Source organism: Panthera pardus, unplaced genomic scaffold (assembly GCF_024362965.1).
Source record: "Panthera pardus isolate Hobbes unplaced genomic scaffold, ASM2436296v1 HiC_scaffold_17, whole genome shotgun sequence".
Lineage (NCBI taxonomy): Eukaryota > Metazoa > Chordata > Mammalia > Carnivora > Felidae > Panthera > Panthera pardus.
Window position 1 is genome coordinate 83,139,546 of NW_026526732.1, and position 19,853 is coordinate 83,159,398.

The 19,853-nt window shown below is 34.6% G+C and overlaps 1 protein-coding gene across 7 annotated transcripts in view; it reads right to left on the bottom strand.

The window, feature by feature from the left end:
• SENP6 (SUMO specific peptidase 6) overlaps window positions 1-19,853 on the bottom strand; it is a 116,674-nt gene that overhangs the window by 39,189 nt on the left and 57,632 nt on the right. For 6 of the 7 annotated variants that reach the window (XM_019442684.2, XM_053904711.1, XM_053904712.1 and 3 more), the window contains 3 exons: window positions 13,726-13,871; window positions 7,185-7,482; window positions 1,265-1,497 (listed from right to left, as the gene is read on the bottom strand). In XM_019442684.2, coding sequence (XP_019298229.1) covers window positions 1,265-1,497; window positions 7,185-7,482; window positions 13,726-13,871 — 677 coding nt within the window. The remainder of the gene's footprint in view (window positions 1-1,264; window positions 1,498-7,184; window positions 7,483-13,725; window positions 13,872-19,853) is intronic. The other variant, XM_053904714.1, reaches the window with a different exon arrangement.

Sequence of the window (19,853 nt, forward strand, 5' to 3'; positions counted from 1 at the left end):
ATTTTCAGTACTTCACTACATTGTAAAAACTCTATTCATTTCCTTTATTCATTTTTCTATGGTTTGCTTCTATGAAGGACCAACTCACACTTTGTCACACAGTTCACTGTTTCCCCCACTCACATCTACCCATCAAATTCAGTTTATGGTATTTTGGTACAGTGTTCTGTACTTTTCATTTAATAATATATATTCATCTCTTTATTTACTATTTTTGCTTGCGCTGAAATACTTGGAAAGGCATTCCCAAGATTATATTAAAAATATTAGTCCATATTTCTTCTATCATCATACTTTATTTTTCCATTTTAACAACTGAGTATATATGTTTCCATATTTTATCTATACTGATAACAATTCCTAACATTTACACACACACGTAATTTTTTTTTTTTAAAGCTTGTTTTGAGAGAGAGAGTGTAAGCACATGCACGCAAGCAGGGAAGGAGTAGAGAGAGAGAGAGAATCCCAAGCAGGCTCTGCACTGACAGCCCCCAATGGAGGGCTTGATCTCACAAACTGTGAGACCATGACCTGAGCCAAAATGAAGAGTTAGGATGTTTGGAACACCTGGGGAGCTCAAGTCAGTTGAGCGCCCAACTCTTGATGTCAACTTGGGTCATGATCTCAGGGTCATGGGATCGAGCCCCACATCGAGCTCTGCACTCAATGAGGATTCTATTCCGCCTGCTTGGGATTCTCTCTCTCTCTCCCTCTGGCCCTCCCCTGCATTTGTACGTTCTCTCTAAATAAATAAATAAATAAATACACACATACACAAAATAAAATATAAAATAAGAGTGGGACAGTTAACCAACTGAGCCACCCAGGCACCCACACATGTTAATTTTTTAACATGTATGTTTTTTATTTTTTTAAAAAGTTCTTCATAAAAAAGAAAATATGCATGTATTTCTGTACCTTGGTATTCCTCCTACCAGCACCATAGAAATCCTAAAAGTCAGTGATATAGCTTCTTCCTGTCCACCAGATTATACAAGAGTATGTGTTTATATTTCACTTGTAAGGTTGGTGTTTTTTTCTTTGTTTTGAAATTTTTTACACTTTAAGCTTTTAGTTTAATAGAAATCTGTTTTTATATGTTTTAATGTTCTTTTAAATAAACTTCCAAGTGGTATTTTAAGCCCTACTTAATAAATAATTCTTTCTCCTTAAGATACTGTCAAATTACCCTCCAAAAAAAAATTTACATCCCAAAGGGGAGAGTCAATCTGAGTAAAAGGTCAATAAATGTGAAAAGTACCTGGTCTTTCATTCTTGCTTTTCTTGGCAATGTAACTGTATTTAACTCTGAATCTGCTGGAATGCTTCTTAGTTCATGCTCTACTCTACAGATATTTTCATTTAGTGCTGCTTCTACTTTTCCAGTGGATGGTGCTGGGGAAGAACATGCTGAATCAGCAGGTTGAGGAGATATGCTTTCTCTTCTGTTAGTCCTGTCATTGTCATCATCATCATCATCACTGGACAAAATGACTATAAAGAAAATGTTAAATACTTCAGGTATTTCATTTCTGTCAGTTAATGGGAAATATACCAAATTTGCTTTGGATCTCTTCTAGAACCAAGATTAATAAAAATGAAAGAAGACACAATCCATTCTATCTGATGAAAAGTTAAATTTGAAGACAATTAGAAATGAAGAAAGGATAAGAACTGGCATTTTTTATATAGACTTACAAATACGAAAGTATTCTATAGTCCATTACCATCACCCACACAAGATATACACCCAAGTTACAGCAAAATTTAACCATATGTCATAGATCTATTTCAGAGTTCTAGAAAGTCTCAAGTATAAAGATAACCTGCACAGAAACTGTGCACAAAATAGCATGCATTGTAAATGTGTGTGAAACTCCATGTGACCAAATAATTTTATTTTACATAGGAAATCACTAAAATCGCAATTGGTCCTTAGGAGAACATGAACCAGTGTCAAACTGCTCAGTAAATTCTGTGGAGTAAATGAATGTGGACCTGAAAAGACATTAATGAAGGGAATTTGCTCTTATATCTTCTACGTGAGTAGAATAATGATATTGGATCTTAACAAATCCATCTTTATATCATAATTTCCGCAAGCCACCCACAATGCACTTGAGTCAAATCCTAACCCTTTTATGGTTTATAAATGTATATAATCTGGCCATTGCCTACTTCTCCAACTTTCTCATACTGCTCCATTTCTCCCTCTTTATGCACCAAGCACACCATCCATTTATTTTGTTCCTCAAACATCAAAGTTTGATTTTGTCTGGATTGCAATTCCCCTAACACTTTGCATTTTGGTCATTAAATATTAGCTTTTTGATTCATTACCCAATCTAAAGGAAGCAAATAGTTGGCTTACTCACAACAACTGATATAAATTTTCTGTTGCTTTTTGTTTTCTGTTGTTAGATGTTTACTTGCTCTCTCCCCACTACATATAAACTATGAGATCATTGCCTTGTCCACTGCTATACTCCCAGTCTAAAACTGCCTGGTGAAGAAAACAATTCAAAAATCATGTGTTGGAAGAACACATAAACTTGAAGAAGCATTTTTCTTTTTTAGAAACCCACATGTAAATGTTTAGTTACTAAATATGCCCCAGAGAGGCATCATTTCCATCACCATTTACCTGTCTTTTTTATTTTGTTATCTAGTCTTGGAAGCAAATGCTAAAGCTGGATCTTTTTCAGAACTGTTATTTTATTAACAGAAAATCTAACATGCCAGATTACAAGATCTAAATACATTTATACACATTTGAAAGTTAGGGTTCTGTAACTTACTATTTGCCTCTGTGAAATTAGGGACAAAAATAGTACCTATTGCAAAGGACCTGTTATGAGAACAAATGATTTAATACGTAAAAGATTTGGCACAATGACTGATACATGTAAGCTTTAAAAAAAGTTCATGAACTGCTTTATTTATGAAAAACCATACAGAAATATATTATATATGAATATATACTAAGGGGGAAGTCTACTGTTCTATTGACAATTATTTTTATGGTGCTTAACAGACATTAAAACATTTATATGTACTTTAAAACTTACTTTAAAGCCCCAAAGCTGCAACTGATAGAATTGTACTATATACCTCTTGTTTTAGTAACTTAACATAAATGCGGATTGTGCTCAATGTCACCATAATTTCAAAGGAAATGAGAAGTGTGCAAAGACAACAAACATATACTTAAAAAGCTTGTCTCATAGCTGCTTTCATTCTGTATATAGAATACATCCTATGTAATATATAAGATTCTGCATCAGGGTCTATGATGGACTGAATTGTGTCCCCTCAAAATTCATATGTTAAAGCTCTAACCCTCACTGTGACCAAATTTGGAAATAGAGCTGATAAGAAGGTAATAAAGATTAAATGAGTTCATAAAGGTGAGGACTTAATCTAATAGGACTGATGTCCTTATAAGAAAAAGAAATGCAGAGATTTCTCTCTCTGTGTGTGGAAGCACAGAAGATGGGCCATGTAAGGACACAGTGAACAGGCACCTGTCTACAAAGTAATGGCACCTTGATCTTGGACTTCCAGCCTTCAGAACTGTGAGAAAATAAATTTCTGTTGTTTAAACTACTTGGTTTATGGTATTCTGTTATGGGAACTCAAGCAGATTAGTATAGGGTCTTTGTACTTACATTCCAACCTTATTTCCATACATATCAGCATGTCTTTCTCCTTACTTCGTTTTGGGCTCTATTCAAAAGTTACTTTATCAGAAGTGCCTATTTTACCACCTTTTTAAAATATCACCCTTCTTCATCTTGACATCTAACAATTAGCACTCTCTATTCCCTGGACCTGCTTCACTTTTCTATACAGAATTTATCACCACTACTTCAGACACTGTACATTTTATTATTTGACCACCCAAGACATAAGAGAAGTTTCATGAAAATAAACTATTTTAATAGGAACACGAATTTAAGAATAATTAACTATACAAGGAAAACAAGACTTTGAACCAGAAAAATCTGTTTTCTAGAGTCTAAACTCCAACAGTCCTTATGTATATAATAATATTGAGAAGTTAATCTTCTTAATCATGGGTTGCCTCATTAATAAAATGGGATATATCTGTACCTACCTCACATGTTATAATAATTTTTACAATAAACTAAACTTGGTTAGTGTCTATACCTTTACCACAAAGTAAGGCATGTAAGCATTCAATAAATGATATTTTTTATTACTAGTATAAAATGTCCTTAAAACATATTTTTCCATGGACTTTAATAGAAAATACTTAGTCTTCAATTGTTTTGTTTGTTCATTTTTTGAGCAAGGAAGGGGAACAAATTTATGTCTTACAGTTTTAATGCATGGTTGATATGGTCCTAGGTTAAGTTCTGAATAGTAAACTACTGAAGCCACTTCAAAACCACGTGAATTTATTGTTTTTTAACTTAATCACATTAGCCTTAAGTTCCAGTTCTCTCATCCTAGAAACTTCATCAGGATGGTATAGCATTTGGCTCAGTAATAGTACCCAGTAACTAATAAGTAAGTTTTCTTCATATCTAACCATAAAAATGTAAAACCTTCACTATTAGGAAAGATTTAAATTATTTTAACAATATTTAATATCGCACTGATAAAACACTAAAATGTATTGTAAAATATTCATCAAATACTAACATCATCATAGTATCATAACAGATGTGTTTGTTGGCTGATACCTATCACAGTTATAATTTTTTTAATAGTTCTTTTTGAAAAATAAGCTAATGCACTGTTATGAGCTAAGGTTTGCTTTTTTTTTTTTTTTTTTTTAAGTTTATTTACTTAAGTAATTTCTTTACCCATTGTGGGGCTTGAACTCATGACCCCAAAATCAAGAGTTGCATGCTCTCCCAACTGAGCCAGGTAGGGGCCGCTGAGCTAAGGTTTTTCTATTGAACTGAATTAAAATAGAACTTGACATATTTCTCAGATTAAAATTTTTTTTTATTTTTAGGGGCACCTGGGTGGCTCAGTCGGTTAAGTGTCTGACTTTGGCTCAAGTAATGATTTTGTAATTCGTGAGTTCGAGCCCCACATCAGGCTCTGTGCTCATAGCTCAGAGCCTGGAGCCTGCTTCAGATTCTGTATCTCCCTCTCTCTCTTCCCCTCCCCCACTCATGTTCCCGCGTGCTCTTTCTCTCAAAAATAAATAAACGTTAAAGAAAGTAAAATCTACTTTAAGAAAAAATTTTTTATGTCATCCCCTTTCATTTACCAGTTTTCAGAGTAATTATTTGGAACCTAAGCAACCTCCAAAGGTAACCAACTGGGCGCTTTTTTTCTTTTGGGGGAGTAGGGAGATGATATCATTGCGAGCTAAAAAAAAAAAAAATTAATATATTTGGCATATTTCAATAAATAGCAGTTATGAAACCTTTTGTGACTCATACAGTCCCATTACTGGTCAGTAGGAGCCCTTTCATTTTAGCTCCTGTGTCTTTTGAACATGTCCATAGTAGTTTTTGACTGCTTCCATGCTTCCTGATATGAGTAAATGATCTAGATTTATCTCATACACTCCTGCTCCAGACCTGGAGTCAGCCATTTCTCTGAGGAGTTCTACTTATTTTTAGTGAGAAGTAGTATTCAAAAACATAAATATGGGAAATAGAATTGTTCACTTCTATCTAAGAGAATATATATAATAATTTCATGCCATTCTCTCCAATCCAAGTTTAAAATTATGAGATTGTTACTTCTTTGACTTTACTTTTGAATTCCTTTGCTCTAACACTGAAAATCTTGGATTCTGGAGATAATAATAAAATTGCTTATTTGTTTTATCGATATATGTGTTTAAAAATAACAATACAAAAAATAGCAATACCAATATTATTAACAGTATTACTGAATGCACTTAGAATTTCTTTGCAATTCTGTCTGACCTTAAAATATATCACATCAGGAATGCATAGCCACAGTATTATTTTAATTTAATTTCATTTGAAATAATTCTTCTGTGTGTTCAAGCCACCAACCAGATATATAATTAGGTCATTAGTTTCATCTTGGTTTTGATTTTTTTAAATTTCCTATTTAATTTTGCTTTATAATCATGTAAAACATTTACATGGTTCTCAAGTCAAATCTACAAAAAAGGTATGTTTGGAGATATCTGGCATCTATCCCTAATTCCTACACTGTTTCCTCCCTTCTAATCAATTATTTTTAAAATTAGTTTTTAGTGTATCTTTCTTTTAAAAAAAAATTCCCTATATTCATTCTCCCACCTTCACAAACAAAGGGTAGCACATTATCTACTGTGATCTGTACTTTGCTTTATTCATGTTATTAAAGATCTTAAAACTCACTCTATAGAATATTAAATGAGATCTTTCTCTCCTCTTACAGCTATGTACACTATAGTTTATTCAACTACTCCCTGTTTCTAATCTTCGCTACTTATTACAAACAGTATTGCATTTCATATACACACATATATCTAAAGGTAAGAAAAAGACTTAGGGGAAGATGGGGTGCCTGGGTGTTTCAGTTGGTTGAGCGTCTGACTCCTGGTTTCAGCTCAGGTCACGATCTCACACTTCAAGGGTTTGAGCCTCATGTCAGGCTCCATGCTGACTGTGTGGGGCCTGCTTGGGATTCTCCCTCTCTCTCTGCCCCTACTCCTCTCATTCTCACTCTCTTTCTCAAAATAAATAAATAAACTTAAAAAAAAAAAAGATTTAAGGGAAGAGTAAATGTGGTAAGAGAACTACTTTTCATTGAGTTCTTTCTACATGTCAAACACTTTATTTACTGGGCTATGGTAGGCACTTTATATGTTACTTCATTTACTTCCTCAAAAACCCTATCAGGCAGAAAACAATCCATTTACAAATCAGAGAGATTAAATGAACTGGACCAAAGTTAGAAATTTGGGCATAACTGGCACTTGACCTAAGACCGGGGTCAAGGTCTGTGCTCCCCCCACCTCCCCACTATTTAAGATGGATGAGGTGAAAACAAAGTCAGTTATTATTTTCCAACTACATGGACAGTTTTAATCATCTACCCAAAGAACATGTTATATAACTGACACAAATACCTATTAAAACTATACTTCTCAAATATGCTCATGCTCACATTAAAAACATATGTAAAAAATACTGGATTGATATAAATAATACTAAAGGGAGTAAAATACTTACTTGGATCATTTAGGTCTGACAGGCTTGTTTTCCTTTCTTTCAGGTTTGTGAGTTTGGCTACTTTTGCCCTAGGTAAAATGACTTTCCCATTAGTCTGCAAATAATTCTGTCTACTATCATCACAATTCACAATAATATCAACTGGAATCTTTCCCAGACTGTTGCCATAAAACTTCTTGGATGATAATGCTGTGTTTTGTGACTTCTGTCCTCCAGAATTCTGATGAATTGATGTTCTTAATAATGGTCCAGTAGATTCACTCAAAGTTATAGCTTGTCTGCAATTTCTTTGCACATCCTTAGGAAAAAGAATACCACAACTTTGGCATTTTGTCTGATTTTCCTTTTCTTTTCCACATTTTGGACAATACCCACACTGGTTAGAAACCTTAAGTTCCAAAAGAATAAAAAAATCAAAAGACTTTGGCATTTTATTTCAACATTATGGAATAAAAAATAAGATTTCAAAATTAAGTCTCTCACTCCACATCATCATCACCATGGCTGCCAAAAAATCCTGAATACATCATGTTACTTGGGATTTAGCATCAGGATGCTGGAAGCAATTTTCGGGACCATCTTAATCCAGCAATCCTTACGTTGGACCATGTACACTACTTAAGGGCTATATAAAGATTTTCTATGGCATACAGAACGTAAATAATCTTAAGGGAATCAACATCTAAAATTCTCAATTTCCACATATCATTCCAAAACCTGACTTGATTATGCCTCTGATGTCAAGCTATCTCCTGCCAGATTTGTTCTCCTACTTAAAAAAACAAAACACTTCCATTTGAAATATTACAATGGTGCATTGCCCTGGAGTATAAAAACCACCAAACCAAACCAAAGGATAATTTAAATGTTGGAAAAAAGAATCAATTTTAAACACTGGTTAACAAAAACTTTTACAAGACAACTGATTTCTAAGACAGTGCTTCAAAAATATTTTAAGGAAGGCCTAGTGTAGGTTACAATTGTGAGATTATTAAAAATGTTTCTTGATAGTAGAGCTTCCTGTGATTTGGGGCATATAATTTAGAAGAAGTTTAAGGATTATTTTCATACTCATGTACTTATTTATGTGAAAAAGGTTCTTTAGCACTTAGATCTTTAAGAAGCAAAAATATGAATAGATGTTGAATTGTCTCACTATGCCCAGCATAATATTTATTCATAGACACAGGAAGTAATTGAAAAAAACAATCAGTATCTCTAATTAAACATGCATTTCCAATAATTTTATGTCAAATACCTTATCAAACTTTATAACATATAGTTTTAATCAAGTGTGCTATTAATAACAGAAATAACTCAATCAAAAATAAATTTAACACTTTGAGTCTTATATAATAGGAAATAAGTGGATAAATACTTCTGACAGTGAAATAATAGAAAGAAATAGTAATTATCAAGTGTTATAGTATTTGGATGCTACCAGATCCATGTATGAGGAGAGTGATTTAACCACTCTCTATTTTAAAATGTTACTCTTTGGGGGCACCAACTGGCTCAGTCAGTTGGGCATCTGATCTTGGTTTCGGCTCAGGTCATGATCTTAGTTTGTAGGTTCAAGCCCCACAGTGGGCTCTGTGCTGGCAGCATGGAGCCTGCTTGGAATCCTCTCTCTCCCTCTCTCTCTGCCCCTTCCCAGCTTGCGTTTTCTCTCTCTCAAAAATAATAAAATAAAATGTTACTCTTTTCACTGTGTCAACTATCACATCCTATGTAACCATTTAATCTTGAAACAAAAAATGTTCAATGTCAACTTAAAAATATGTAAGAGAATGTATAGTTGTTTAAAATTTTTTAAATCTTTTAGGTGACAGAAGTCATCAAGTAGTTGTAGGAGGAACACGTTGTATAAACATAAATTTCAAAATTCACTGAGCTAAAAGCTTAAGTTCTGGACATCTTATTCCATGTAAATTTATACCTTAAATACACTTAGGAAACTGTCTAAAGACCACTGGTCTAGTCTTTTCTTGTTTTAAACAAGGGAAAACTGACAAAAACTGTTTCCCTTGTCTTACATGACTCACAACAGAGCCATTCTATCAAACCATGTTAACTATTCAAGGATCTACCCCAGATAACAACAAAGAATGAAATCAAGCTTCAACCAAGGCAAAGCTGAACTCAGAACATTGTTCACTATCACAGCATATGTAGATCATAAAAAAAAAAAAAAAAGAACATGTCTCTTTCTCTGCCAATACATAGCAGAATTCTGTTATACTATTTGTGGAGTCTAGGTATAAGGAATTTTTTTCTCATAGCACTTGTGATAGTGCCCTGTGTATTTAGGATGTATAGTTAACAGGTGAACTATGCAAATAACTCATTAGACACAAACATGGGACAGATTATCTACCTCTCGAATTTTAGCCTATTGTCAATAAGGGAAAGAAATACTAGTATAGTTAACCCTTGAACAACACAGGTTTGAACAGCATATGTCCACTTACATGACAATATTTTTTTTGATAAATACAGTACTGTAAATGTATTTTATCTTCCTTATTATTTTCTCAACATGTACTTTTCTCTAGCTTACCTTACAGTAAGAATACAGTATACAGAGGCACCTGGGTGGCTCAGTTGGTTAAGCGTCTGACCTCAGCTCAGGTCATGATCTCATGGTTTGTGGGTTTAAACCCTGCATAAGGCTCTGTGCTGACAGCTATGAGCCTGGAGCCTGCTTTGGATTGTTTCCCTCTCTCTCTACCCTTACTCCACTAGTGCTCTCTCTCTTTCTCTCTCTCAAAAATAAATAAACATTTAAAAAAATACAGTATATAATACATAACATGCAAAGTATGTGACAATCAACTGTGTTGTTGGTAAGGCTTCTAGACAACAGTTAATTAAATGAAGTAAATAAATGAATAAAATTCTGGAAGAGTTAAAAGTTAATATGCAGATTTTCAATTGTGCAAGGATCAGCACTTCTAACTCCTGTGTTGTTCAAGGGTCAACTGTACATTTAAATGAAATAATGCAATTATTCCCTAATGGACTTCAAATGGTTGGCCATGTCACAATGCACCTAAAAGGGAAACTCAAACAAAACAGCAGTGCCCATCTATGCATACCACACTGTGATAAAATACCTAATCATCTCAGAAAAATCTAAACCCCACTCTTTTCATAATAAGCAAAGAAATACTTCCATTTCTACATAGGTTTACCAAATACCCTGGTGAACCCCAAAAAAGTTTAAAGATATTAATTTATGTGGAAAACCGAGCCCCATCTGTTGTAGTGGGAATCAACTACATATAAGCTAACCCTGTCTTTTAAGAATCTGACACCAGAGGCACCTGGATGGCTCAGTTGATTAAGTGTCTCACTTTTAATTTCAGCTCAAGTCATGATCTCATGGTTTATGAGTTCAAGCCCTGCATCGGGCTCCATGCTGACAGTGCAGAGCCTGCTTGGGATTCTTTCTCTCCCCCTTTCTCTCTGGTCCCACCGACAGTGTGCACACTTGTGTTCTCTCTTTCTCTGTCATAATAAATACATAAACTTAAAAAAAATCTGTCTCCAATTTTTCATTGCCTATAACAAAGATAAATAGGACATATTTCAACGGAAAGAACCCCATGAAAAGGTAATACTCCCACATATTTCCTTTTATAAGTTGATACTAAACACAGAAAGCACATAGTATTCAAATTTCTGATATTAAAATGCAGAATGAACTATACTGTAAACTATTATCATATGCCTTCCATCAGCTAAGAAACACATACCTTGGAACTATTTGCAACAAAAACAAAATGCATGTTAGCTGAACCAAATATAATATTAAATTTTCCATGATAAAAACTACAGATTCAGAACTGTATCAACCTAACAATCTAAACGCTATAATCTCAACACTGCTCAATTACTTTTAGTAAAGTGTGTATGAAGTTATATATTTCCATAATAATTTCATGTTAGATAAAATTTCTTTTGGAAAACAAAGACTAATTAAAGTCTCATTTTCCCCCTCTTGGTAGGTAGACTATTACAAAATAAAATAAATCCTAGTCAGTAACACATACTATCTGCCAGACTCTATAGATAAATAATAACCAAGTAAGCTTAATAAGAATGAACCTGTCTCTGATGAGACACCAATGAGATGTCATTTTTAGTAAATATCCTTAAGATGTATAATCTCATTAAATATCAAAGACTGTTTCCTTGTAAACAGTACATAGTGTAGCATTTCACAAGCTACATGTGGGGAAAAAAAACCACTAATCTTGTTTAAGAATTACAAATTACATTAAGGGTGGCTAGAATCTATTCTTTATGTTCACTAAGAACAGAGTAAGAACAACTGGAATGCAGTAAAGAGTAAAAGAAAGATTTATTTTAGATGTTAAAAAATTCTGAGGTTTTCAGCTGGCATGCTTAGGAGAGAGAAGGACAGTGTGTCCTTTCTGCTTCTTTACCTGGATCAAGCAATGGGCCAGGCAGCAGGGAAATGCCAGTATGGGCTAGGCCAACCTTAGGCTGGCACTCCAGGAGAATGATCAGATAAAAAGCAACTGAACCAATAAGTAAATGATGGGAGTCAGGCTTCTCAGTCAGAGAAGGAAGTTACAAATATGCAAAGTGGGAAAGGCTAAGATAAACACTGTGATATTAGACCAGAACTGGAACTATCAGTGTGAATGCATGCATTTTAACATGTACTAAATATTAACACATAAACACACATATATTTGCTAGTTTTGCCCACTGAGAGGGCCTCTACACATGATACCAATTAGCAATAAGCGTAACTAATGCCCAAATATAGTCCCTCCACTTATAGGAACAATGGCCCTTGGAGAAATACATAACTCTAGAGCTGAGACAGAGAAGATACAAAGAAGTCTAGACCATCTGGTTACATCAAAACTTAAGGAAGTATTCAAAGAATGATGTGGTTATGTCAAAAAGAAAGAGGAGCCAGCTTAAAGAACTTCCTGGGGGCCAAGACTGGGACAATCTGAGCATCAAAATAATGACAGTGACAGAGTATAACTTTTTTGAGTAAGAATCCATGTTGTGTCTACTATACTTCCAAAAAAAGAAAAGATCTATGTATTGAGCTGTATAAAGAAATAAGTAAATATAAGGAAAATTTCTACCTTAGAGTAGTACATCCTTTTATTATACTTTATATACACTCTACCTTACAGCAGCTCATCTTATTAATAAATAATACCTACTAATTAACTTTAAGGTGGACAAATATAGGAAAGTACATCTTAAGATAAATGTTATAATGTGAAAATTGTATGCATTCTGATATGATGCAATGATGAGATTATAGAATCACTTGAGAGGATTCTTTAAAAATGCATAAATCATGAAGAAACATACTCCTCACAAATATCAACTTAATGAAAGACAAGGAAGGACTAAGAATTATTCCAGATTAAGGAAGACTAAAGATTACAACAATGAAATATAACACAATCCTGAATTTGATCCCGTTCCAGTGAAGGAAATTAATTAGGTGAAATGTGAATGGAGTTTGTGGATTAGACAGTAATTTTGGATCCATGTTAATTTTAAAATTTTGACAATCATACTCTGGTTTTATAGGAACATGCCCCATTCTCTGCCCCCTCCCCTGCCTTTTCTAAGGAAACGTGCACTAAAACATTAAAGTAATAAATAGGCATATTTGTTGCTTATACTCAAATGGTGCAGAAACACACACATATACAGAGGGAAGGTGGAAAGGAGGGAGATAAATATTTCAAATGTGGAAAACTGAGGAATCTAATAGAAGTGTATGTAAGCTCTTTTATTATTTCTTCAACTTTTTTGCAAATTTAAAATAATTTCAAAATATTTCTGGTTGAGAGCTATTATTTGGAGTATGTTGCAGGAAGGCACTGATAAATTCTTTCCAGATATATGTGTTTTACATTTTGGATAATGAAAAAAATGACATAGTGAAAGCAGAAAAGTCTGCTTTAAAAACTTTCTAGGAGAGGCTCCTAAGCAGCTCAGTCACTTAAGCATCTGACTTCGGCTCAGGTCATGATCTCATGGTTTGTGGGTTCGAGCCCTGCATCTGACTCTGTGCTGACAGCTCAGAGCCTGAAGCCTGCTTCAGATTCTGTGTCTCCCTCTCTCTCTGCCCCTCCCCTGCTCATACTCTCTCTCAGAAATAAATACACATTAAAAAAAATTTTTTTCTAGGGACTCTTGGGCAGCTCAGTAGGTTAAGCGTTCAACTCTCAATTTCGTCTCAGATCGGTCAAGATCTCATAGTTCGTGGGACTGAGCCCCACACTGGGCTCCATGCTGACAGTGTGGAGCCTGCTTGGGATTCTCTCTCTTCTTCTCTTTCTTTGCCCCTCCCCCACTCAATACTCGCTCTCTCTCAAAATAAATAAACATTAAAAAACAAAACAAAACTTTTCTATGTCTCTTCTAGTGCTATAAGGAAAGATCCCCTAGAATTTAGTAAGTACTAAATGTTATACTGATAAAAATACCAACTAATTGATTAGCAACAAAGAAGAATTTCTCTACCCACCTCTATATCAGTTAAACATTTTTTTGAAGCAGGAGACAGAGGAGATAGAGACTGATATGTGCTACTATGACGTTTCTGTGGTACTTTCCTTTTAATTTCAGACTCCAGATGTGATTCTGACTCTTCAATTTTCTTTGTTACACGATCTAAAGGAAAGAGAAAAAAAAACAAATGTACTGAAATTAAATCTTATAAATTCCTCACGACTTTTGCTATAAACAATATTAATTTATATTATCAAATTATTATAGTTTGATTAAATTAATGTTTCAAAATGTACAACAAAGAGTAAGCAAAACTTGGGAGCAGGGGAAGATGGCTAAGAGGATCCTGAGCTCACCTCCTTCCTCAGGCACCAAGGCAACAACTACATATAATGCAACTCATTCTGAAAATAATCTTAAGATTACCAGAACAAATCTTTATAAAAGTATAAAAGAAAGGACACATTGAGAGGGTATGAGGGGCAGAGATGCAGTCGGGAACAAAATCCCTGGCAGGTAATCCAAAAATGGGAGTGGTATCACAGGCGTGGAGGCCCTCCCAGAGGAGTGAGGGGATCAAGTTAGGCACCCTGGCTCTGGGAATCAGCCCCAAGAAGACAAGCTACACATAACACCTGGCTTTGAAAATCAGCAGTGATAACTCCAAGAGCTTTGAAAATCAGTAGGCCTTAACTCTGGGAAAGCTGAAGGCTATAAGGGAAAAAAAAAAAAAAAAAGACTCTGCTTTTAAAGGATCAATGCATTTTATCACTTAGTCCAAGACCCAGGACAGAAACAGCACCTTGAAAAGCACCTGGGTTATATATGAAGGACATTCATTTGACTAAGTTTAGGGCATGTGTGAAAGGGGCAGGGATATACAAGAATAGAAATGCTGGGAAGCACCATTTTCCTTGCTCTTCTTCAGCCCAGCTAACTGGACACTTGCAGGTGCCAGTTTTGACATTATCTATCTTCCTTAGCAGCAGTGCTCATGCTACCCTGGCATTCCCCTGTGAAACCACTTTAATCAAACAGCCAAACCCCATGTGTGCCTCCAAAGCAACTCCTACAATGCCACACCGAGTGAGCAATCCTAAAGGGACAGTGCCCTGCCTACAACCACGCTCACAAAAGTTGTAGCTGGACCTCTCAGCCTGCTGTGCCAAGAGTTAACCTCACCCATCAGCAAGCCTGCAGCAGCTACAGCCAGGCCTTTCTGCCAGCCCTGCTCATCAGTGCACCCTGCAAAAGTGATGGCTTAATCACAACAGGAGGGTGCACACACAACCTACACAAGGGATACCCCTGGAGCACCTAGTTCTAGTGACTAGAGGTAAGTGTGCTATTGGGTCTCATAGGATGCCTTCTATATAAGACCACTACTTTCAAGATCGGGGAAAGCAGCTGATCTATCCAATACACAGAAACAGCAAGAGCCAGAAAAAGGAGGGCACAGTGAGACACGTTCCAAACAATGGAACAAGACAAAACTTCAGAAAAAGAACTAAATGAAATGGAGATAAGCAGTTTACCCAATGAAGAGCTCAAAGTAATGGTCATAAAGAGGCTCACTAGACATGAACAAAGAGTAGATGAACAAATTATATCTATGTTACTTCAACATAGATATAAAAAATTTAAAAAGAACCAATCAGCTGAAGAATACAGTAAGTGAAATGAAAAATACATTGGAGGATGCAGAAGAATGGATGAACAATCTGGAAGATATGTTAGTGCAAAGTACCCAAGCTGAACAAAAGCAAAATTAAAAAAAAAAAAAAAAAAAAAAAGCACATGCTAAGGAACCTCTAGGACAACATCAACCATACTAACATAACACATTATACAGGTTCCAGAAGGATGAGAAAGGGGCAAATAATTTATTTGAAGAAATAATGACTGAAAACTTTCCTAACAGAGATAGAGGAAGAGATAACAGAGATAGAGAGCTCCAAACAAGATTAACCCAGGGAGACCACACCAAGACAAATAAAATGTCAAACATTAAAGATAAAGCGAGAATCTTAACAGCAACAGAAGAAAAGCAAATGGTTACATGAAGGGGAAACCAAGGCTATCAGCTGATTTTTCAGGCCAGAAGGGAGTAGTATGATACATTCAGAGTGCTAAAAAGAAAAAACCCACAACCAAGAATACTCTACCAGGCAAGATAAGCATTCAGAATTAAAGGAGAGCTAAAGAGTTTCCCAGAGAAAAACAAGTTAAAGAAGCTCATCCTCACTAAACTACTTTACAAGAAAGGTTAAAGGGACATCTTTAAGCAGAAAAGAAATAGCTATAACTAGAAGGAAATTATGGAAAAAATTTTACTGCTAAAGCAAACATACAGTAAAAGCAATAGATCAATCACACACAAAACTAGTATGAAGGTTAAAAACCAAAAGTAGTAAAATCAATTACGTCTACAAAAATTAGTCAAAGGATACACAAAATATAAAATATAAAATGACATCATATACATAAAATGTGAGAGGAAGAAGTAAAACGGTAGTGAATTTAGTATATATTGAACTTAAGCAACCAACAACTTAATAGACTGCTAAATATATAGGATGTTATATATGATCTTCATGGTAACCACAAACCACCAAAAAATATAAAGAAATGAACCCAAGCATAACACTAAAGAAAGTCATCAAATCATGGGGAAGACAGCAAGAGAAAAAGAACTAAAAAACAACCAAAAACAATGAGCATGATGGCAATAAGTACATACCTGTTAATAATTACTATAAATGTAAATAGACTAAATACTCCAATAAAAAGACAAAAGGTGACTGAATGGATAAAAATAAAAAACTAGACCCTTCTATATGCTCCTATAAGAGCCTCACGTCAGACCTAAAGACACATACAGACTAAAAGTGGAGGGACAGAAAAATATATTCCATGCAAATGGAATTGGAAAAAAAAGTTGGGGTAACAATACTTATATCAGACAAAATAGACTTTAAAACATAGACTGTAACAAAAGACAAAGAACGGCATTAAATAATGATAAAGGGATCAATCAACAAGAGGGTATACCAATTGTAAATATCTACGTGCCCAACACACAGGAGTACCTAAAAACATAAAACAAATATTAACAGACATAAAGGGAGACATTGACAGTAAAACAGTAATAGTATGGGACTTTAACACCCCATTCACATCAATGGAAAAAGCATCCAAATGGCAAGTCAATAAAGAACCAGTGGCCTTAAGTAACATATTCTTAGGTAGATGGATTTAACACATAAATATTGAACATTTCATCCCCAAAAAGCAGAATACACATTCTTTTCAAGTGTACATGGAACATTCTCCAGATGAGATCAATTGTGAGGCCACAAAACAAGTCTCAACAAATTTTAAAAGACTGAAATATATCAAACATTTTTTCCAACAATATGAAATTAGAAATCAATTACAAGAGAAAAACTGAAGGGGGGAAAAAAACCCACCATCCCACAAACATACGGAAGCTAAACAACAAGTTATTAAACAACCAATGGGTCGATGAAGAAATCAAAGAGGAAATAAATACTTAGAGACAAATGAAAATGGAAACACAATGGTTTGAAAACTTTGGGATAGATCAAAGCAGTTCTAAGAGTGAAGTTTATAAAGATATAGCCCTACTTCAAAAAAAAAAAAAACAAGAAAAATCTCAAATAAACAAATGTTCCCTTACACATAAAGGAACCAGAAAAGAACAAGGCCCCAAATTAATACAATAAAGAAAATAATAAAGATCAGAGCAGAAACAAATGAAACAGAGACTAAAAACACAATGGAAAAGAAATGAAACCAAGAGAAATTCTTTGAAAAAATAAACAAAACTTCTAAACCTTTTTCACCAAGAAAAAAAGAGGACTCAAAATCCGAAATAAAAGAGAAGTTACAACTGATACCATAAAAACACAAAGAATTATGAGATAACTATGAAAAATTATATGCCAATAAATTGGACAAACTAGCAGAAATGGATAATTCCTAGAAACATAATTTTCCAAGAGTGAGTCAGGAAGAAATAGAAAATATGAACAGACCAATTTCTAGTAACAAAACGAAACTGGTCATCAAAGCTCTCAACAAACGAAAGTCTAGGACCAGATAACTTCACAGGTAAATTCTATTTAAAGAAGAGTTAATACCTATCCTTTCCAAACTCTTCCAAAACAAAAAAAAGGGAAGAAATGCTTCCAAATTCATTGTACAAAATCAATACAATGGTTGATTGTACCTGGTACCAAACAAAAACACTACAAAAAAAGAAAATTATATATCAACACCCTTGATGAACACAGATGCAAAAATCCTCAATAAAATATTAGGAAATTAAAAAAAAAATTTTTTTTTTTAACGTTTATTTATTTTTGAGACAGAGAGAGACAGAGCATGAACAGGGGAGGGGCAGAGAGAGAGGGAGACACAAAATCTGAAACAGGCTCCAGGCTCTGAGCTGTCAGTACAGAGCCTGACGCGGGGCTCGAACCCACGGAGCGTGAGATCATGACCTGAGCCGAAGTCGGACGTTTAACTGCTTAACCGACCAAGACACCCAGGCACCCCATGTTAGGAAATTGAATTGAACAATACATCAAAGGATCATTCACTACAATGAAGTGGGGTTTATTCCAAGGAAGCAAGGGCAGTTCAGTATCCACAAATCAATGTGATACATCTCAAAACAAAATAAAGGGTAAAATCATATGACTGTCTCAATAGATATAAAAAAGCATTTGACAAAATTCAGTATCTGTTCATAATGAAGACTCTCAATAAAGTGGGTTTAGAGGGAACATACCTCAACATAATAAATGCCACATAGGACAAACGCACAGTGAGAAGCTGAAAGCTTTTTCTCAAGACAGGGATTTCCACTCTCACCACTTTTATTCAACATAGGACTGGAAGTCCCTAGCTACAGCAATCAGACAAGAAAAAAATTATAAGACAATCAAATTGGTAAGGTAGCAAAACTCACTATTTGCAGATAACATGGTATTACATATAGAAAACCCTAAAGACACCACCAAAAAACTATCTGAAGTAATAAATGAATTCCATAAAGTTGCAGAATAAAAAATATATGCAAACGGGTTGATTTTCTGTACACAAATAACCTAGCACAATTTTTTTAATCCCACTTATAACTGCATCAAAAAGAGTAATATTATCTACAAAAAATTTAGCTGACTATGTGAAAGACCTGTACTGTGAAAACTGTAAGACACTGATGAAAGAAACTGAAGACAACACAAATAAATGGAAAGGTATACCATGTCATGGATTGGAAGAATATTGTTAAAATGTCCATACTATCTAAAGCAATCCACAGATTCAATGCAACTCCCATCAAAACACCAATAATATTTTTCAGAGAAGTAGCTCAAATAATCCTAAAGTTTGTATGGAACCACAAACCCTGAATAGCCAAAGCAGTCTTCAGAAAGAAGAACAAAGTTGGAGGTATCACAATATCAGATTTCAAACTATTCTACAAAGTTATAGTAATTAAAATAGTAAAGAAATGGCACAAAACAGATGCATAAAGCAATGGAACAAGATAGAGAGCCCAGACATAAACCTACACTTAGGTGGTCAATTAATCTACAACAAAGGAGGCAAGAATATGCAAGGGAGAAAACAGTCTCTTCAATAAATGGTGCTTGGAAAACTGGACAGTCACAGGCAAAAGAATGAAATTGAACCACTTTTCTTACACCCTACACAAAAATAAACTCGAAATGGATTAAAGACCTAAATGCAAGACCTGAAACCATAAAACTCCTAAAATAAAACATAGACAGTCAACTCCTGGACATCAGCCTTAGCAATATTTTTCTGTATCTGTCTCCTCAGGCAAGGGAAAAAAAGGCAAAAATAAATAACTGGGACTATAAAAGCTTTTGCACAGCAAAGGAAACCATCAATAAAACAAAAGGCAACCAAGTGAATGGGAGAAGAAATTTGCAAGTGTTATTATCTGATAAGGGATTAACATCCAAAATACATGAAGAACTTACACAACTCAACAACAAAAAGACAATCAGATTAAAAAATGGGCAGAGGATCTGAATAAACATTTTTCCAAAGCCAGACACATGAGGAGATGAATCAACATTACTAATT